This window comes from Oncorhynchus tshawytscha, linkage group LG23 (assembly GCF_018296145.1).
Source record: "Oncorhynchus tshawytscha isolate Ot180627B linkage group LG23, Otsh_v2.0, whole genome shotgun sequence".
Taxonomy (NCBI): domain Eukaryota; kingdom Metazoa; phylum Chordata; class Actinopteri; order Salmoniformes; family Salmonidae; genus Oncorhynchus; species Oncorhynchus tshawytscha.
This window is the reverse complement of record NC_056451.1, coordinates 22214204-22232721: the sequence shown is the minus strand read 5'-3', so window position 1 is coordinate 22232721 and position 18518 is coordinate 22214204. Positions and strand designations below refer to the sequence as shown.

Below are 18518 nucleotides of genomic sequence, written 5' to 3'. Positions count from 1 at the left end.
TCAGGGCTCAACACCAGTAGCACTCTCTGCACTCCTTTATACATACTAGTATACTGTATATACTGTGTACATGAACACATCTTAGAGGAGTAATTGAATTACCTTGGGTTAAATGGAGCATCTCTGCATGGGCGAGTATGTTTTGGGTAATTGCTCGGTTAATTGCTCATCACTAGTATATGAACCTGTGTGAGGGTGTAAGCATGTTCATGAACGAATGTATGTCTGCGTTCACATGAGTTTCTGTACCTATGTATTTTGCCTCGTGTGTGGATGTGTTTGTGCGCATGCACGTGTGTGAATGAGTGTGCACGTGTGTGAATGAGTGTGCACGTGTGTGAATGAGTGTGCACGTGTGTGAAGGTGAAAGCGTAGTATAATATGTGTGTGAAAAATAAAAACGATTTATTTGTGTGATTTAGATTACAATGTGTGTGAGATTGTGGAGTGGTGTGTGAGTGTGAGTGAGAGTGAGAGAGAGGAGCTGGGCATCTGAATGGCAGGGCTATGCAGTCAGGTACAGCTCTGTAATTGTTAGGGTGGCTGCAAGGCAGAGCTCCACTCTCCCACCCGCAGCCATTCACATCATTTCATGAGTGGTTGAGCACACCGTTAGCAGAGCACACCGTTAGCAGAGCACACCGTTAGCAGAGCACACCGTTAGCAGAGCACACCGTTAGCAGAGCACACCGTTAGCAGAGCACACCGTTAGCAGAGCACACCGTTAGCAGAGCACACCGTTAGCTGGAGCCCGTAGTGATTGCCTAGAGTGCTGAACACTATAGGGCCCTCTTTCTTAATTGAGCAACCCCCAAAAAAGATGCGTTGAGACAATGGCTGTGTGTGTGTGTGTGTGTGTGTAAGTGTGAGTGTGTGTGTGTGAGTGTGTGTGTGTGAGTGTGTGTGTGAGCGAGAGAAAGGAAAGTAATTGAGAGGATTGACACCTGATTGTGGTTTATATTAGTATTATATCTGCAATATCTGTATTCACAGTCATGTGAAATTCATAGATCAGGGCCTAATCAATTTATTTCAATCAGCCCGATCGTTGAAATTGTTGCATGTTGCATTTATATTTTTGTTCAGTATAGATGGCCATATATAACAGATTAAGATCTAATATAAACAGAATGAAAGATGGAGTAGACGGGAGGAGAGGAAAGGAGAGAGAAAAGAGCCGTTGAGGAGGGAGGAAAGGAGAGAGAAAAGAGCCGTTGAGAAGGGAGGGAGGAAAGGAGAGAGAAAGAGCCGTTGAGAAGGGAGGGAGGAAAGGAGAGAGAAAAGAGCCGTTGAGAAGGGAGGGAGGAAAGGAGGGAGAGAAAAGAGCCGTTGAGAAGGGAGGGAGGAAAGGAGAGAGAAAAGAGCCGTTGAGAGGGAGGGAGGAAAGGAGAGAGAAAAGAGCCGTTGAGAAGGGAGGGAGGAAAGGGTAGAGGAAATAAAGACAGAAAAGTGTATCTGATCAGACAGATTGGTTGGTTTGTTTCTCCACAACATCATCCCGGTTTGGGCTGCAGAGAAAGATGAATTAAAAATGAATGTTTATAAACGGAGCTAAACTTCCCCTCTGCTGTAAATAAGAGCTTCCATCCGCTTTCATTCAGACTTAGCGGATAGAGGAGATGGAGAGAAAGATGGATGGGGAGAAAGCAGGAGAGGAAAAGAGGGGAGGTTGGTTGGAAGCGAGGGAGTATAGGAGAGGTAGATGAAAGCAGAGGGATGGAGGTATATAGGGTCTCAAAAGGGAATGCCAATGGGGGAAATATCTCATTTGAGAAGTGCAGCACAGCACAGGAAAATGCAGAGTTCAGCAAGCCCTGTGCAAGAGAGATGTGGAGGGTAAGCTAGAGCAACTGCAAAATAGAAAGAGAGAGAGGGAGAGTGTGAGAGAAAGAGAGAGAGAGAGAGAGAGAAAGAGAAAGAGAGAAAGAAAGAGAAAGAGAGAGATCCAAAATAAAACAATAACAGACAGGGGAAAGACAAAGAGGGCTGCAAAACACATTCTCTATGCAAATTAGGAGGGAAAGCTACACCACAGGCGTTGATGCTGGCCACCTGGGCCCAGTCAAACCTTCCCAACACACCTGGCCATCACATCCCTGTATCCCAGGGTCAGAATCAGAGAGGGGAGGAGGGAGAGAGTGTGGCAGGGGGAGACGATGGAGGATGGCGGCCAAGAGATCAATCACCAAACAGTGGGGCTGCCGAGGTAGCAAACGTCCCCCTGCAGAAATCTGTCTGCCCTCCTTCCCTCCCTCATTCCCTTTTAACTGGGGAGCCTGTATCCTGCTGATCGGCTCTGATTCAACCATTGTGCAGCTGCTAAATACACACACCACTGCCTGATGACTGAGGTGTGTGTGTGTGTGTGTGTGTGTGTGTGTGTCTATTGTCACAGAAGTGCACTGCTGGGATGGAGATGGACTGACAAGGGGAGGGGATAGAGAGATGGCAATGAAAGCTATTGACGGTCTGTGGTGAGTACACACAATACCGCTTAATCATTTCTGGGCCTTCGCCACTCTGGGGTAGGGGAGTGTGTGTGTGTGTGTGTGTGTGTGTGTGTGTGTGTGTGTGTGTGTGTGTGTGTGTGTGTGTGTGTGTGTGTGTGTGAGAGAGAGAGACAGACAGACATTGAAATAATGAGGGGGAAAAAGAGAGGGATTAATGTAAATGAAAAAAAGAAAAGACATGAAAAGAGAGAAACAGGTTCTGAACGAGGACAAAGAGAAGAGAAAGGTATGCCAAGCTACAAGGAAAACAGAGAGAAAGGTATGCCAAGCTACAAGGAAAACAGAGAGAAAGGTATGCCAAGCTACAAGGAAAACAGAGAGAAAGGTATGCCAAGCTACAAGGAAAACAGAGAGAAAGGTATGCCAAGCTACAAGGAAAACAGAGAGAAAGGTATGCCAAGCTACAAGGAAAACAGAGAGAAAGGTATGCCAAGCTACAAGGAAAACAGAGAGAAAGGTATGCCAAGCTACAAGGAAAACAGAGAGAAAGGTATGCCAAGCTACAAGGAAAACAGAGAGAAAGGTATGCCAAGCTACAAGGAAAACAGAGAGAAAGGTATGCCAAGAATACAAGGAAAACAGAGAGAAAGAAGATGGGTTTAAGTACAATGTCGAGCTGCACCAGGTGTGCTCCTCCCGTCTGATACATTATCCTTAGAAGCTCATCAGAAAAGGCCAGTATGTGGCCTGAAATTTGAACTGTGCAGAGAAAATTTCAGCCCAAACTAATTCAAGTAAATTCCTCTGCAAAATCCAAGGTCTCTCCGGGAGAGTGTGTGTCTGTGTGTGTGTGTGTGTGTCCTCCACAGTGCCTGCCACATTGCAAAATGATTTATCCATCACCCATCTTTGATCAACCTGGTTTTTAATTACCAATGTTTTATGTTTGTTTTTAATTTTCTGTGTAAGCCCATTAATCACGTTGCCCTCAACACCACTCAAATCCATCTCCCCAAGCCATGGAATTGCATATAAAAGTAGGCCAGACTTAGTGGAGGGACTTCTACATGATCTGATCAACAGAAAGGTCACAGGAGGACATTTTGGGGGCAACACTATCTGCCATCATGGATCTTTGACACTAAATACAAGGGCATTGTATTGTTTCAAACTGAGTGCTAAGCTATTGTGGAGAGCGGAGACCAGTACACATAACAGGCCTATAACAAGACGTATCCATGGAACAGACATGAATACCAACTAGAATACCAGTCCCTTCGTGGACTCTTTCCATTGAAATCCATTGGCCACAACAAGCCTGTTCATTTTCATTTTCCATTTCCCCAACAAGGCAGAGTAGGCAACCGTTCCAATGTTCTGCCTGTGGTTCTGGCTGTGCTGACTAACATCCATATCTGGGTCCTCTCTGTCGAATTACCTCAATATCAATAGCTGACTCGCTGTTAGGCTGTGTGACTGTCCTGTCCTGTTCTGCCAGACAGAGAGAGAGGCTCGGGAGAGGGCCCAGGCCCATCTGCAGAGGGGTTGGGTTAAATGCGGAAGACACATTTCAGTTGAAGGCATTCAGTTTAACAACTGACTAGGTATCCCCCTTTCCCATTACACCCTCTCAGATGAACATGGAGATATCAGCATCTGCAGCCACACAGGACGGTCTCTGAGAGGCTGCATCCAGCCACAGAGCCAGGCAGTGGTACATCTGTCACTCCATGCACCGCTGTAAACTACAAAGAGCCCAGAGAACAGCACACCACACTCACTGAAATGAGGTGAATCCAGCTCTACCTGCTTATCACCTTCTAACCATCCTGACAAACGACTCCTTAGTGACAGACCTATAAACTCAACAAGCACTAACCCGTCTTCAAGGTCGCTGGTGCTTGGCCGTTTTCTTAGCGCCGGCCGCGCTTCTCAGAGCGTAACAGTCTCTCCCTTTAAAAAAGGAGAGTTCCACTGTGAGGTGAGATCATCTCTTCCCATCGGAGCCAGAGATCCTTTCTTCCCATCGGAGCCAGAGATCCTTTCTTCCCATCGGAGCCAGAGATCCATTCTTCCCATCGGAGCCAGAGATCATCTCTTCCCATCGGAGCCAGAGATCATCTCTTCCCATCGGAGCCAGAGATCCATTCTTCCCTCTGCGCAGGTGGCCCGTCCTGCTTTGTTTTCTCATCGAAAGGACTGCATGAATTGATGATCTTATGAATCTCTAAAAAGCCCTGCAAATCATCTCGGTAAATCTCCCCACAGCGACATTTAGCACCTCACTGGCCCCTCTCCCCTCTCTTTCCTCTGGAACGCTTAGGGGTCTTTAAGTGTGGCGAACTTTTCGAGGATTGTTTTCATATCCTGGTAATTAATTGCCCCTAATTAATGGTGGTTTACGGTTTACTAATGAAGCGGATCAAAGCTCACTCTTGACACTAAAGCTGTTGTCTCAGGCTGAGAGAGAGAGTTGGGTGTGGTTCATGCGATTAAAAGCGATGCTAATGTAGAGAGGTTCCAGGGGTGTGTGTCAACAATGAGGTCGGCTTGGTTTCGGTTGTGATTATATGGGTTGAATGCTATAACACAGGATCTAACAATTAATAGAAGTCCCATGATGGTAGTGACTGCCCATTACTGATGATCAACTATTAACCATCATTTATTCAAATTACTTTACTAAATTATTATTACCAATTAGCTGTTAATAAACAAAAAAATAACTGAAATTTAGATTTTTCGGCTCAGCACTAGTCAAAAATTATCTGGCCTCCCTCCAGAACCATATTGCTCAATCTTGTGTATTTGATGTAGTGGCAGCACTTATCCTTTTCACTGAATCTAGCAATCAACAGACATGCTTGTTGTTGAAAGAGCATATGGGACGGCTCAGATAAACAAAGCATTATAACACTGTTGGTAACAGCTAATAATGACAAGCCCACTGAGAAACTTTCTTCTGAAACTCCCCCACTTCAAACACACATTAGGAGCCAAACAACTCATTATCACCATTATCGTAATTAGCTGGCCTGAATAAGGAACATAATCCATCTGGAATATCAATGTTTCATCCAAGTCCTAAAAAACTCCTTCCATCAAGACAAAAAAAACAACCGCAGCCAACGGGCAGATTCACAGTAGATATGAGTCTGCACTGAGACGGGGGCATTGGGAGACATTCTAAGATGGTGACCTCATCGCAGACCTTTTCAACCGTGTTGTGGTGACCTTTAAATACGTGAGTCTGATTTCCCTTCAAGAATGACTAAACAAGCCGATCGGCACGTGTTTTTCTGTTGCTCATTAGAAAAATGAGATTTCAGTTTTGGAGTTGTGTTTCTTGACCGATTCCGCTTTTGGTTAATGATGTTTGTGCCCCATGAGCCACTGTAGACACGGAAGCCTATTTCACTTCCCTCAAAATCCCCAGAATGAATGTAAGACAACTCAAGAGATCTTCATTTTGATGTTTTCATTGCACAATTTTACATCTAACTAAGGTGTTCTGTGCAGTATTTCTCAAGTAAAAACATGTGAGACGGGTTGTCTTATGTAAACAAAGTCCGAGCTGCTGGGCAGGTCTGTCTCACTGTCTATGTTACTGGATAGAGAGTAATCACCACAGCTGTTCACCCTATGTTAGTGGGCCAATGGACATCGTCAAACCAAAACCCAACCTTCATTTACCCGTTGTGATGCACCGACGTTCCAAACTCTAATTTAGACAAGGCTGACTTCATGACTCATATCGGTGCCCCATACGCCGTTTTAAAAAGCAACAAATATCTTTGAAAGGCAGTCACTCTTTAAGAGAGAAAGACTGAACATTTCCAGAGCTCATCAAGACATCCCATTATTAAAAATTAGAATTCCTGGTAAATGGCAAACTGCTGAATGGCTGTGTGTGTGTCTGTGTGTGTTACTTAGGGGTTCACGGAGGGTTCTGAGAAGGTCATTTCAAGAGGAAATCTTAGTCATTTGAAGAGGGGGTGGGGGGTTAATACTGAAAGCTGAGTACTACTGTGCTGTTCTACACACTATGTAAGTGGGAGCATAGCGACCTGAGAGAATGACAGCAACAGTCTATGTCATTGTGTGTGCTGTATAGAATGAGCTCATGGCCTCTTTTCTCTGCGTAGTCTACACAGCACCCACTCCTCTCTACATGGCCATCGTGTCTCTCTCCCACTCCTCTTTCCACTCTGCCGCTTTGGATCTCTGTACATTGCCTGTGGTCACACCTCTGTTCTTAATCTCTCCCCCTCTTTCTACTTCTCTTCCTCCAGATTTACACCTCTCGAGTGGCTAGATGTGCTTTACCATTTGACCCATCAGATTTGCCACCAATGCTCCTTATAGGACACATCACTGCACTCTGTACTCCTCTGTGAACTGGTCATCTCTGTATACCCGTCGCAGGACCAACTGGTTGATGCTTATTTATAAAACCCTATAAGGCCTCACTCCACCTTATCTGAGATATCTATTGCAGCCCTCATCCTTCACATACAACACCCATTCTGCCATTCACATTATGTTAAAGGTACCCAAAGCACACACATCGTTGAGTCGCTCGTCTTTTCAGTTCACTGCAGCTAGCGACTGGAACGAGCTACAACAAACATTCAAACTGGACGGTTTTATCTCAATCTCTTTATTCAAAGACTCAATCATGGACACTCTTACAGACAGTTGCGGCTGCTTTGCGTGATGTATTGTTGTAGTCTCTACCTTCTTGCCCTTTGTGCTGCTGTCTGTACCCAATAATGTTTGTACCCTGTTTTGTGCTGCTACCATGTTGTGCTGCTGCCATGTTGTGTTGCTACCATGTTGTGCTGCTGCCATGTTGTGTGTCTACCATGTTGTTGTCATGTTGTGCTGCTACCATGTTGTTGTCATGTGTTGCTGCCATGCTATGTTGTTGTCTTAGGTCTCTCTTCATGTGGTGTTGTTTTGTCTCTCTTGTTGTGATGTGTGTTTTGTCCTATATTTTTAATCCCAGCCCCTGCAGGAGGCCTTTTGGTAGGCTGTCATTGTAAATAAAAATGTGTTCTTAACTGATTTGCCTGGTTAAACAAAAGTTCAATAAAAAGGCTCTGCACGGGCAGATTCATCTTCCTTGTCTTTCTCCAGCCTTCCATTTTCAACTCCAAATCCTGCAATCATTCACTCGTTTGTTGGACTCCTCTCTCCGTCTCTCACCCCGACTCTCAGCCGGCCCGCTCCACTGGTCTGTGACGTATGCTCAGGGCTCCTTCCCTCCTTTCCCAGCTTTCCTCTTTCCCAGGCCCAGCAAGCAGCAATATACACTCTCCTCTTTCTCCTCTCTTATCACCCTCTCCCTTCCCAGCATAAACCACCTCCAACAGAACCAGACTTCAGGGGGACTGGTCTGCGTGTCATGCCCTGCTGAGGAAGCCTCACCTGGGCTAATCTCTGTGTCTCTCATCCCCCTGACCCTGGAGGAGCCCCTAATATAGCCCATTCAGAATCTGTACTCTGACTGTACTCATGAGCTAACGATGGGACAGTATTAGCCCCATTACACTGTTGTGCCTTACACTCCAATGTAAGATGGCTAACCACTCACCCTGCTGGTGACTCACACTCACAGGTGATTTGAAGTGTGTGCATGTGTCTGTGTGTGTGTGACCGGGCGTGCTTCAGTCTGCTTCTCTCTTCATCCTCATCAAGCAATGGGAGGCATGTATTAGCTCCGTTGCTCAAGCAGCACCCAAGTTTCAACACTCCAATTAGAGACGGGTGGCCTTTCAGTTCAATCAGCTCCTATCATCCAATCAAGGCTGGCGAGGGCTCTAACGCCGTCTGAGTGGGTATAATCACTGTGGTTACAGTGTTACCGGGGGCCTTCCATCCCGCCGTGTTAGTGCCAGGCCATCCGGGAGTCACGGAGACAGGTGTCAGCAGGGTGGAACAGGGTGTTAAACAAGCAAGGGGGGCAAAGGGGAGGGGGGCGGTGTTTACCCAGAATCATGGCAACAAAGTCCTCAATAGGAAGGAATGTTCACCCCTGTGACTTCCCCTTCTTCAAGCTCTATATCCTGTTTTCTCTTTAGCCCTGTTTCTCTCTCTTTCCCACTCCCTCTCCCTAGTTCTCTCATTGTCCCTGTTTCTCTCTCTTTCCCACTCCCTCTCCCTAGTTCTCTCATTGTCCCTGTTTCTCTCTCTTTCCCACTCCCTCTCCCTAGTTCTCTCATTGTCCCTGTTTCTCTCTCTTTCCCACTCCCTCTCCCTAGTTCTCTCATTGTCCCTGTTTCTCTCTCTTTCCCACTCCCTCTCCCTAGTTCTCTCATTGTCCCTGTTTCTCTCTCTTTCCCACTCCCTCTCCCTAGTTCTCTCATTGTCCCTGTTTCTTGCTATTGTTGAATTCAATTCCGAGGTCCTTCACATAAGAGTGTGGCGCACATAGAACACACAGCAGTAGCACCGATACTACACAAACTTCAAGCGATGGTGAAGTGGGAATCGATGCTCTGATTTCACAGTCTCAACAGCAAAACAGACACACAGACAGCGGTAAGGAACATAAAGAGCCCCGGCCCAAGAGATAGAAGGTCAGAACATACAGAGGGACATGAGAAAAAGCTGTCAGTTTACGGACCAAGAAGCTGGGGAGGAGAGAGGAGCAGACACTCAGCGGGAGATTAAACAACAGATTGATTGACAGGCTGAAAGAGCCAGAAAATAAGGATGTCCTTGACATCTCCTCTTCACCATAACATCTTCCCAGAGAAGTTGGTGGAAAGCCAATTACTCAGACATAGACTTGTCATAAGGACAGCTTAGGTAAATCACTGTTATTATTAGCATGTTTAGCACTCTCTGAGGAGATGTAAATGATTCTAAATTAACTTCCGCTTTAAACAATCAAGTCAATATATATATATATATATTTATTATTTTTGTTAAATAATCCCTCACAAATCCAGATTTTTTATTTTGTTGGACTGAAAAGAAACAAATGAGATATCCGATTAAAATCATCAACATGGTTGCCTTCTGCCTTTCCATTGCCAGTGTCCACAATCTATTTATATCCTGTCGACTTCTCACTACGGACAGATCAGCGACTGTAAGTAGTAAACAGGAAGTGAACTATGGCATGTGACCGACGGCCAAGTCTTATAGAGGCCAAGTCATCTCAATACTCTCAAAGTGGCTTCCTCTCTTCCTCTCCTTCCCTCCCTCTGCAGTCTGCACTGACATTGATGAGCTAGACATTCCTGATGGGCTTCTACCATGTTGCTTTCACATATCCTGTGTTTTCAGATCAGTGTGTCGAGGAAGAGAGAAAAGACTAAGGAATATACTTAAGACCTGAGATATTGCCCATATTTCCATAGTTCCATTGTTATGGATGAGACGGTGGGCTAGTTGGAAACGAGAGAATCATTGCAGTAAAAGGCATCACCTGCACTAAACAGTCAGCTAGGAAATCTTCAATCCATGAGTAATGGAAGCAGAAAACCAAAGGAGGGAAGAATAAAACTCGCCCACGTTACGCTCCGTAACTCACGCTCTCTCTCGTTCACCGTTGTGACTTTGTGAAAAGCGACACACTCAAATTTGTTTATGACTTGATCCCTTCAGTGTTCCGTAGTGCAGAAGACAGAGCTTCTGTTTTGACAGCAGATAGCCTTTAAACTAAATCAGCTGATCAAACTGCTGTGATACTGCCGTGCCAGGCTGAATACAAACAAACCTGAGTATCGCCCCAATCATGTTGACTTGACGGGCACGCCAGCATCGTATGATAACGTTTGATTTTCCCATTGTGTAGTCCCACTAGAGAGGAATCATGAAATAACGATGTATTACAGAGAAATTCCAACATTGGCATCGCTCAAGAACTTTATTATGACACTTCTGTGAGAAGAGGAGGACGTTCCACTATTTTAATTCAATTGTCGACAACCTTATTTTATTTGGAGTAGAATTATCAAAGGTTTGGATCAAAGGATAAAATCTTGGCCTACGCTGAAGACTTGTTCGATGCATTAAAGAACAAAGTGGTGAGCTGAACTAGTGATTCCGGTGTAATCTAGAAGAAAGCATAAGTCAATCCTCCTCTGACATGATGCAAACTATGCCTGACAAGCATTAAAAAACGGCTCAGGCTGACAGCGTCTTGCGTAATCATTCATCTTCTTGCATTAGACAGTAACCTGATCAAACTGTGTCAGCTGTCCTCTGAAGTCGCAGTGTGTGTGTGTGTATGCCTGCTTCCCTATATGTTAGTGTGTTTAAGGCAGAATAAGACAGTGACTCACACCGACATTGATTTATACTCGGCGCATGTGGATGTGTACGTGTGCACACCGACAATAATTGATATTCAAATCTTCTCCCCCCAAATCCATCCAATTGCTACCGTTTTTCAACCGCCAGCGTCTTTAGCAGATCCATGGCCCAGATGCATGATGACAAGGGGTTCAAACAGATGGCTCTCATTGCATGCAGTCACATAAACAAATGGAGGTGATTAAATGCCCAGAGGTGATAGGAGCAGCAGTAATAGCAGACTGGCTGGGGTGCAGTGTGGTGGTAGTGGTGCTGGTAGCAGCAGAGGTGGCATTAGCAGTATTACAGTGAGGGAAAAAAGTATTTGATCCCCTGCTGATTTTGTACGTTTGCCCACTGACAAAGAAATGATCAGTCTATAATTAAATGGTAGGTTTATTCGAACAGTGAGAGACAGAATAACAACAACAACAAAAACAGAAAAACGCATGTCAAAAATGTTATAAATTGATTTGCATTTTAATGAGGGAAATAAGTATTTGATCCCCTCTCAATCAGAAAGGTTTCTGGCTCCCAGGTGTCTTTTATACAAGTAACGAGCTCAGATTAGGAGCACACTCTTAAAGGGAGTGCTCCTAATCTCAGTTTGTTCCCTGTATAAAAGACACCTGTCCACAGAAGCAATCAATCAATCAGATTCCAAACTCTCCACCATGGCCAAGACCAAAGAGCTCTCTAAGGATGTCAGGGACAAGATTGCAGACCAACACAAGGCTGGATTGGGCTACAAGACCATCACCAAGCAGCTTGGTGAGAAGGTGACAACAGTTGGTGCGATTATTCTCAAATGGAAGAAACACGAAAGAACTGTCAATCTCCCTCAGCCTGGTGCTCCATGCAAGATCTCATGTCTGACCTCTGTGATTGCCAACAAGGGTTTTTCCACCAAGTACTAAGTCATGTTTTGCAGAGGGGTCAAATACTTATTTCCCTCATTAAAATGCAAATCCATTTATAACATTTTTGACATGAGTTTTCTGTTTTGTTTGTTGTTATTCTGTCTCTCACTGTTGAAATAAACCTACCATTAAAATTATAGACTGATCATTTCTTTGTCAGTGGGCAAACGTACAAAATCAGCAGGGGATCAAATACTTTTTTCCCTCACTGTAGGAGCTCTGCAGTATGGCAACTGCTCGGCCTCCGACCGCAAGGCACTACTGAGGGTAGTGTGTACGGCTCAGTACATCACTGGGACCAAGCTTCTGCCATCCAGGACCACTATACCAGTCGGTGTCAGAGCAAGGCCCTAAAAATGGTCAAAGACTCCAGCCACCCTAGTCATATAATGTTCTCTCTGCTACTGCACAGCAAGCGGTACCAGAGCACCAAGTCTAGGTCCAAAAGGCTTCTTAACAGCTTCTACCCCCAAGCCATAAAACTCCTGAACATCTAATCAAATGGCTAACTGGACAATTTGCATTGCACCCCCCTTTTACACTGCTGCCAATCTCTGTTATTATCTATGCATTAGTCACTTTAATAACTCTACCCACATGTATATATTACCTGGACTTACATCGACTCTGTACCGGCACCTCCTGTATATAGCCAAGCTATTGTTCTTTTACTGTTGCTCTTTAATTATTTTTTACTTTTATTCCTTTTTTTAAAAGGTATTTTTCTTAAAACTGCATTGTTGGTTAAGGGCTTGTAAGTAAGCATTTCACTGTAAGGTCAGTGTTGTGTTTGGCACATGTGACAAATAACATTTGATTTGATTTGCTCTGGGGATGCTCTGGCAGTTTGGCCTGCAGCTGTAGCGGATCACCCACACACACCAGAACCCCGATACAGAGCTCTCAGTGTGTGTGTGTGTGTGTGTGTGTGTGTGTGTCCCTCAGGCTTGCCCAGCAGACACGCGCTGTGAAGTTCTCCTTGCCTGTGCTTTGCTTCTTCATCTCTCTCTCTCTCTCCCCCCCCATCGCTTTCTGCCCCTCTCTTTCTCCTCCTCTTAGGTAGCCATCTCTGGCTGCCTCCCTGTCTTTACATCACTCTGTCTATTCATCCATCCAATCAATCCATCCATCTCACTCTCTGCCATAGTCAGAGGGCCTCCCTTTTTCTCCCTTCCCCTCGTCTCCCTCCTCCATCTCCCCTTTAAATTAGTTTTCTTGATTTCCATCCTGATTTGCATGATGAAGGGGTGTTGAAAACCAGCCATCTCTCCAGCTCCATCTCCTCACTGCCGCTCTGCCTCTCCTCCAACGCCCTCTTTCTATCACTCTCCTCCATCTCTCTTCCCCATTCCAGCTCCCCATAAACTCGACCACGTTACATGTCATGATTCCTTACTCCCCTCGGCTGACTCCCCACCCCCCCAGCCCTGTCACTGGCTTGATTAATGACAGTGATCACCAACCAGGCCCCAGCCAAGGCAGCCTGCAGCTCTGACAAAACCCTGCACAGTAAGCAGCACAAACACCTTTCTCTCTTACTCCAGTAAAGGATACATGCACATACAGTAACACACTCATGCATATAACATCATTCCCTCTCTTGGCTATAGAGCAGCAGCTGTGGAATACACACATAGGGGTACGGAGGAAAGACTCATGTTTCACCAACAGTAGACATCATCGGCAGGGACAGCACCACTCTGTGACAATACACACAGTATGGAAGCAAGATCTTAACCCATTCACTGCCTTGCTAGAAGCATAATCAATATTACTGAATATAAAGACATCAGCCTACACTACAGCGTAATATAACTTAGTAATAGCTAATGGGTACTATATGGGAACCTATAAAACAAGACTATCCACACAACCCACTTCTAATTCCTGTGTTAGAATCATGAGAATAGTAACTCATTCTAATAAACATTGATGCAGGCTGAGCTAAAGCAATTCCTCTCGGATATAAACAGATGGCGAAACCAAAGCCATGCAGTAAAAAGAGCAAGTTGTCTTGGAGATGTCACATTAATCCATATCTCCAGTGTGCAGCACATGCACTTCTCATGGGATGGTGAGCATGAAATAGGCTGTCCCTATGGGAACAGAAGGGAACAGGTTGGGACTATCCCTAGGTAAAGACATACAAGGGAGAGAGGACAATAGTAGCCTCCAGCACTGCCTAAGGGTGCCTGGCTGGCTTTAATGGTCATTCTGCAATACAACACTTATAGATATCAGACCAGCTGATAAGGTGTTGAGAACTCAAAGCTTCCAGAACACATAATGTGGAGAATGTCAGAAAATGAGTAGTAATCTATCAGACGAACATATGAGGCTAGGGATACTGGGCTAGCACACTGCGACTATCTGTCCCCAGAACCCAGGCATCAAAATGACTCTGCCGAGGACGCTGTCAGAAGTGACTGACTGGACAGAGAATGTGTGGTAGTAGTGGGATTCTCTGCTCTGCTGCGGTATTTGTTATGAGTAGGCATGTGGCTGAATCGATATTCACACTGTGCGGTTACATAGCCTATGCGCATGGCGCGCACAGTCGTATATCTAGCTATACACCCCGTTTATGTGTAATCCCAACTATGTTCTGTCGATACAAATGATGAAGTGGAATATGTATAGGTTACGGCGTATGATGGCGATGAAATGTACAATTAAATATCATATAAGATCGGAACACTGGCCAGAAGGTACAATGGTGGCAATGGCTTTTACTTTTGTTTTCAATATGGGGTCGTAACAACGCATGTCTGCATGTAATACTACCTGTCCAAACAGAAAATAAACCATGCTACCATGTAGCATCAATATATCGATGTGTAGGTGAAACATCAACGATGTGTGTTCAATGAGATACAGACCTCATCCGTCTTAAAAAGCTTCACAGACCACATGAGGCGCGTAATTGCATATGCACAATCACCAGTGTCCCAGGCAGGCAGCGGGCAGTCCTATCCACTGACAAAATATATAATTTACATGACGAAATAGCCTGCGGTGCATATTTAGCGTTTAGGTTATTGTCACGCACTCCTTTCCACTTGAATAGTCAACAAAGGTCAGTGCAAGTCCCTACAGAAAGTAGGAATCTCTCGTTTCTGAGTCTTTCTTAACCAGCGGATAGCCCATTCTTTATATCATTCCCAAATAGAAAACGTTCTTACCTGTCCCCACAAGAGATAGCAAAGTGATGACAGACAAGGGAACGCAGTAGTTCCACACCGCCGTAAATGCCATCGTTGATAGTCCCGCTGATCTCTTTTTTGATATTCCTCTTCCTTGGAGAAATCAAAGTGACGTGAACCCGCAGGTTCACCCGCGAATAAAGCCTGGAGTGTGTCTGGTTCTGTTTAATAACATTCGCTGGGGTCTTTTTACATACAAAAAAACGGCATACTACTAGACACATGCACCCATTTTTTTCTCGTTGACGTGAATAAACGACCGTGGTTTGGACAGTTTTTCTTGGTTACTTAAATATATTTAAAAGCAAGCAGAGAGGGCGGGATTCGGAACTGTTCTCTGACCAATAAGAAGCAAGGAGCAAGTGGAAGATTGTATATAAAGATGAGGGTGTGTTTAGAAAAAAAGGGGAGAGGGAAGGAACATACTACAATATATATCTATATGAATCAATCAATGTATGTAGGCTACAATAAACCTGATTGATAACAAGCATTAACAGCCTGCCAAATAAAAGGTATTTACAAAACATGCATAGTTAGGCCAACATGTATGATTCAAATTCAATGAGATTAATAAAAAAAATATATACACTACTGTTCACTTAGAAATGTACTTGTTTTAGAAAGAAATACATTTTTTGTGCATTAAAATAACTTAAAATTGATCAGAAATACAGTATAGACATGGTTAATGTTGTAAATGACTATTGTAGCTGGAAACGGCTGCTTTTTTTAATGGAATATCTACATAGGTGCACAGTGGCCCATTATCAGCAACCATCATTCCTGTGTTCCAATGGCACGTTGTCTTCGCTAATCCAAATTCATCATTTTAAAAAGATAATTGATTATTAGAAAACCCTTTCGCAATTAGGTTAGCACAGCTGAAAACTGTTGTTCTGATTAAAGAAGGAATAAAACTGGCCTTCATTAGACTAGTTGAGTATCTGGAGCATCAGCATTTGTGGGTTCGATTACAGGCTCAAAATGGCCAGAAACAAATAACTTTCTTCTGAAACTCATCAGTCTATTCTTGTACTGAGAAATGAAGGCTATTCCATGTGAGAAATTGCCAAGAAACTGAAGATCTCGTACAACGTGGTGTACTATTCCCTTCACAGAACAGCACAAACTGGCTCTAACCAGAATAGAAAGTGGAGTGGGAGGCCCCGGTGCAGAACTGAGCAAGAGGACAAGTACATTAGAGTGTCTAGTTTGAGAAACAGACGCCTCACAAGTCCTCAACTGGCAGCTTCATTAAATAGTACCTACAAAACACCAGTCTCAACGTCAACAGTGAAGAGGCGACTCCGGAGTGCTGGCCTTCTAGGCAGAGTTCTGTGTTATTTTGCCCATCTTAATCTTTTCTCTTTATTAGCCAGTCTGAGATATGGCTTTTTCTTTGCAACTCTGCCTAGGAGGCCAGCATCCCGGAGTCACCTCTTCACTGTTGACGTTGAGACTGGTGTTTTGTAGGTACTATTTAATGAAGCTGCCAGTTGAGGACTTCCACAGCGTCTATTAAAACATTCCCCCAACCAGAAACCGTAGATTGATGGCAGCATTCACGCAAAACTGAAAGCGCGAACCACTGATTTTAATCAGGGCAAGGTGACCAGACACATGACCGAATACAAACAGTGTAGCTATTCCCTCCGCAAGGCAATCAAACAAGCTAAGCGTCAGTATAGAGACAAAGTAGAGTTGCAATTCAACGGCTCAGACACGAGAGGTATGTGGCAGGGTCTACAGTCAATCACAGACCACTAAAGGAAAACCAGCCCCGTCACGGACTACAATGTCTTGCTCCCAGTTAAACTAAACATCTTCTTTGCTCGCTTTGAGGACAACACAGTGCCACTGACATGGCCCGCTACCAAAACCTGCGGGCTCTCCTTCACTGCAGCCAACGTGTACAACATTTAAACGCGTTAACCCACGCAAGGCTGCCGGCACAGACGGCATCCCCAGCCGCATCCTCAGAGCATGCGCAGACCAGCTGGCTGGTGTGTTTACGGACATATTCAATCAATCCCTATTCCAGTCTGCAGTCCCCACATGCTTCAAGAGGGCCACCATTGTTCCTGTTCCCAAGAAAGCGAAGGTAACTGAGCTAAATGACTATCGCCCCGTTGCACTCACTTCCGTCATCATGAAGTGCTTTGAGAGACTAGTCAAGGAACATTTCACCTCCACCCTACCTGACACCCTAGACCCACTCCAATTTGCTTACCACCCCAATTGGTCCACAGACGACGCAATCGCAATCACACTGCACACTACCCTAACCCATCTGGACAAGAGGAATACCTATGTAAGAATGCTGTTCATCGACTACAGCTCAGCATTTAACACCATAGTACCCTCCAAACTCGTCATTAAGCTCGAGACCCTGGGTTTCGACCCCGCCCTGTGCAACTGGGTCCTGGACTTCCTGACCGGCCGCCCCCAGGTGGTGAGGGTAGGTAACATCTCCACCCCGCTGATCCTCAACACAGGGGCCCCACAAGGGTGCGTTCTCAGCCCTCTCCTGTACTCCCTGTTCACCCATGACTGTGTGGCCATGCACACCTCCAACTCAATCATCAAGTTTGCAGACGACACTACAGTGGTAGGCTTGAATACCAACAACGACGAGATGGCCTACATGGAGGAGGTGAGGGCCCTCGGAGTGTGTTGTCAGGAAAATAACCTCACACTCAATGTCAACAAAACAAACGAGATGATCGTGGACTTCAGGAAACAGCAGAGGGAGCAGCCCCCTATCCACATCGACGGGACAGTAGTGGAGAAGGTGGAAAGTTGTAAGTTCCTTGGCGTACACATCACGGACAAACTGAATTGGTCCACCCACACAGACAGCGTGGTGTAGAAGGTGCAGCAGCGTCTCTTCAACCTCAGGAGGCTGAACAAATTTGGCTTGTCACCAAAAACACTCACAAACTTTTACAGATGCACAATCGAGAGCATCCTGTCGGGCTGTATCACCGCTTGCTACGGCAACTGCTCCGCCCACAACCGTAAGGCTCTCCAGAGGGTGATGAAGTCTGCTCAACGCATCACCGGGGGCAAACTACCTGCCCTCCAGGACACCTCCACCACCTGATGTCACAGGAAGGCCATAAAGATCATCAAGGACAACAACCACCCGAGTCACTGCCTGTCATGATACCCCGCTATCATCCAGAAGGCGAGGTCAGTACAGATGCATCAAAGCAGGGACCGAGAGACTGAAAAACAGCTTCTATCTCAAGGCCACCAGACTGTTAAACAGCCATCACCAACATTGAGTGGCTGCTGCCAACATACTGACTCATCTCTAGCTACTTTAATAATGAAAAATGTATGTAATAAATGTATCACTCGCCACTTTAAACAATGCCACTTTATATAATGTTTACATACCCTACATTACTCATCTCAAATGTTTATACGGTACTCTATACCATCTTGCCTATGCCGTTCGGCCATCGCTCATTCATATATTTTTAAGTACATATTCTTATTCATTCCTTTACACTTGTATGTATAAGGTAGTTTTTGTGAAATTGTTAGGTTAGATTACTTGTTAGATATTACTGCACGGTCGGAACTAGAAGCACAAGCATTTCGCTACACTCGCATTAACATCTGCTAAC

The 18518-nt window shown here is 45.0% G+C and overlaps 1 protein-coding gene across 1 annotated transcript in view; it reads right to left on the bottom strand.

The window, feature by feature from the left end:
- The window catches only part of LOC112235404 (cell adhesion molecule 4), a 239746-nt gene extending 224585 nt beyond the window's left edge, over positions 1-15161 (bottom strand). Inside the window, exon 1 of the mRNA XM_042304892.1 lies at positions 14860-15161. Within this exon, the coding sequence (XP_042160826.1) occupies positions 14860-14932 (73 nt within the window). The 5' untranslated portion in view covers positions 14933-15161. The remainder of the gene's footprint in view (positions 1-14859) is intronic.
- Between the last annotated feature and the right edge of the window lie 3357 nt (positions 15162-18518).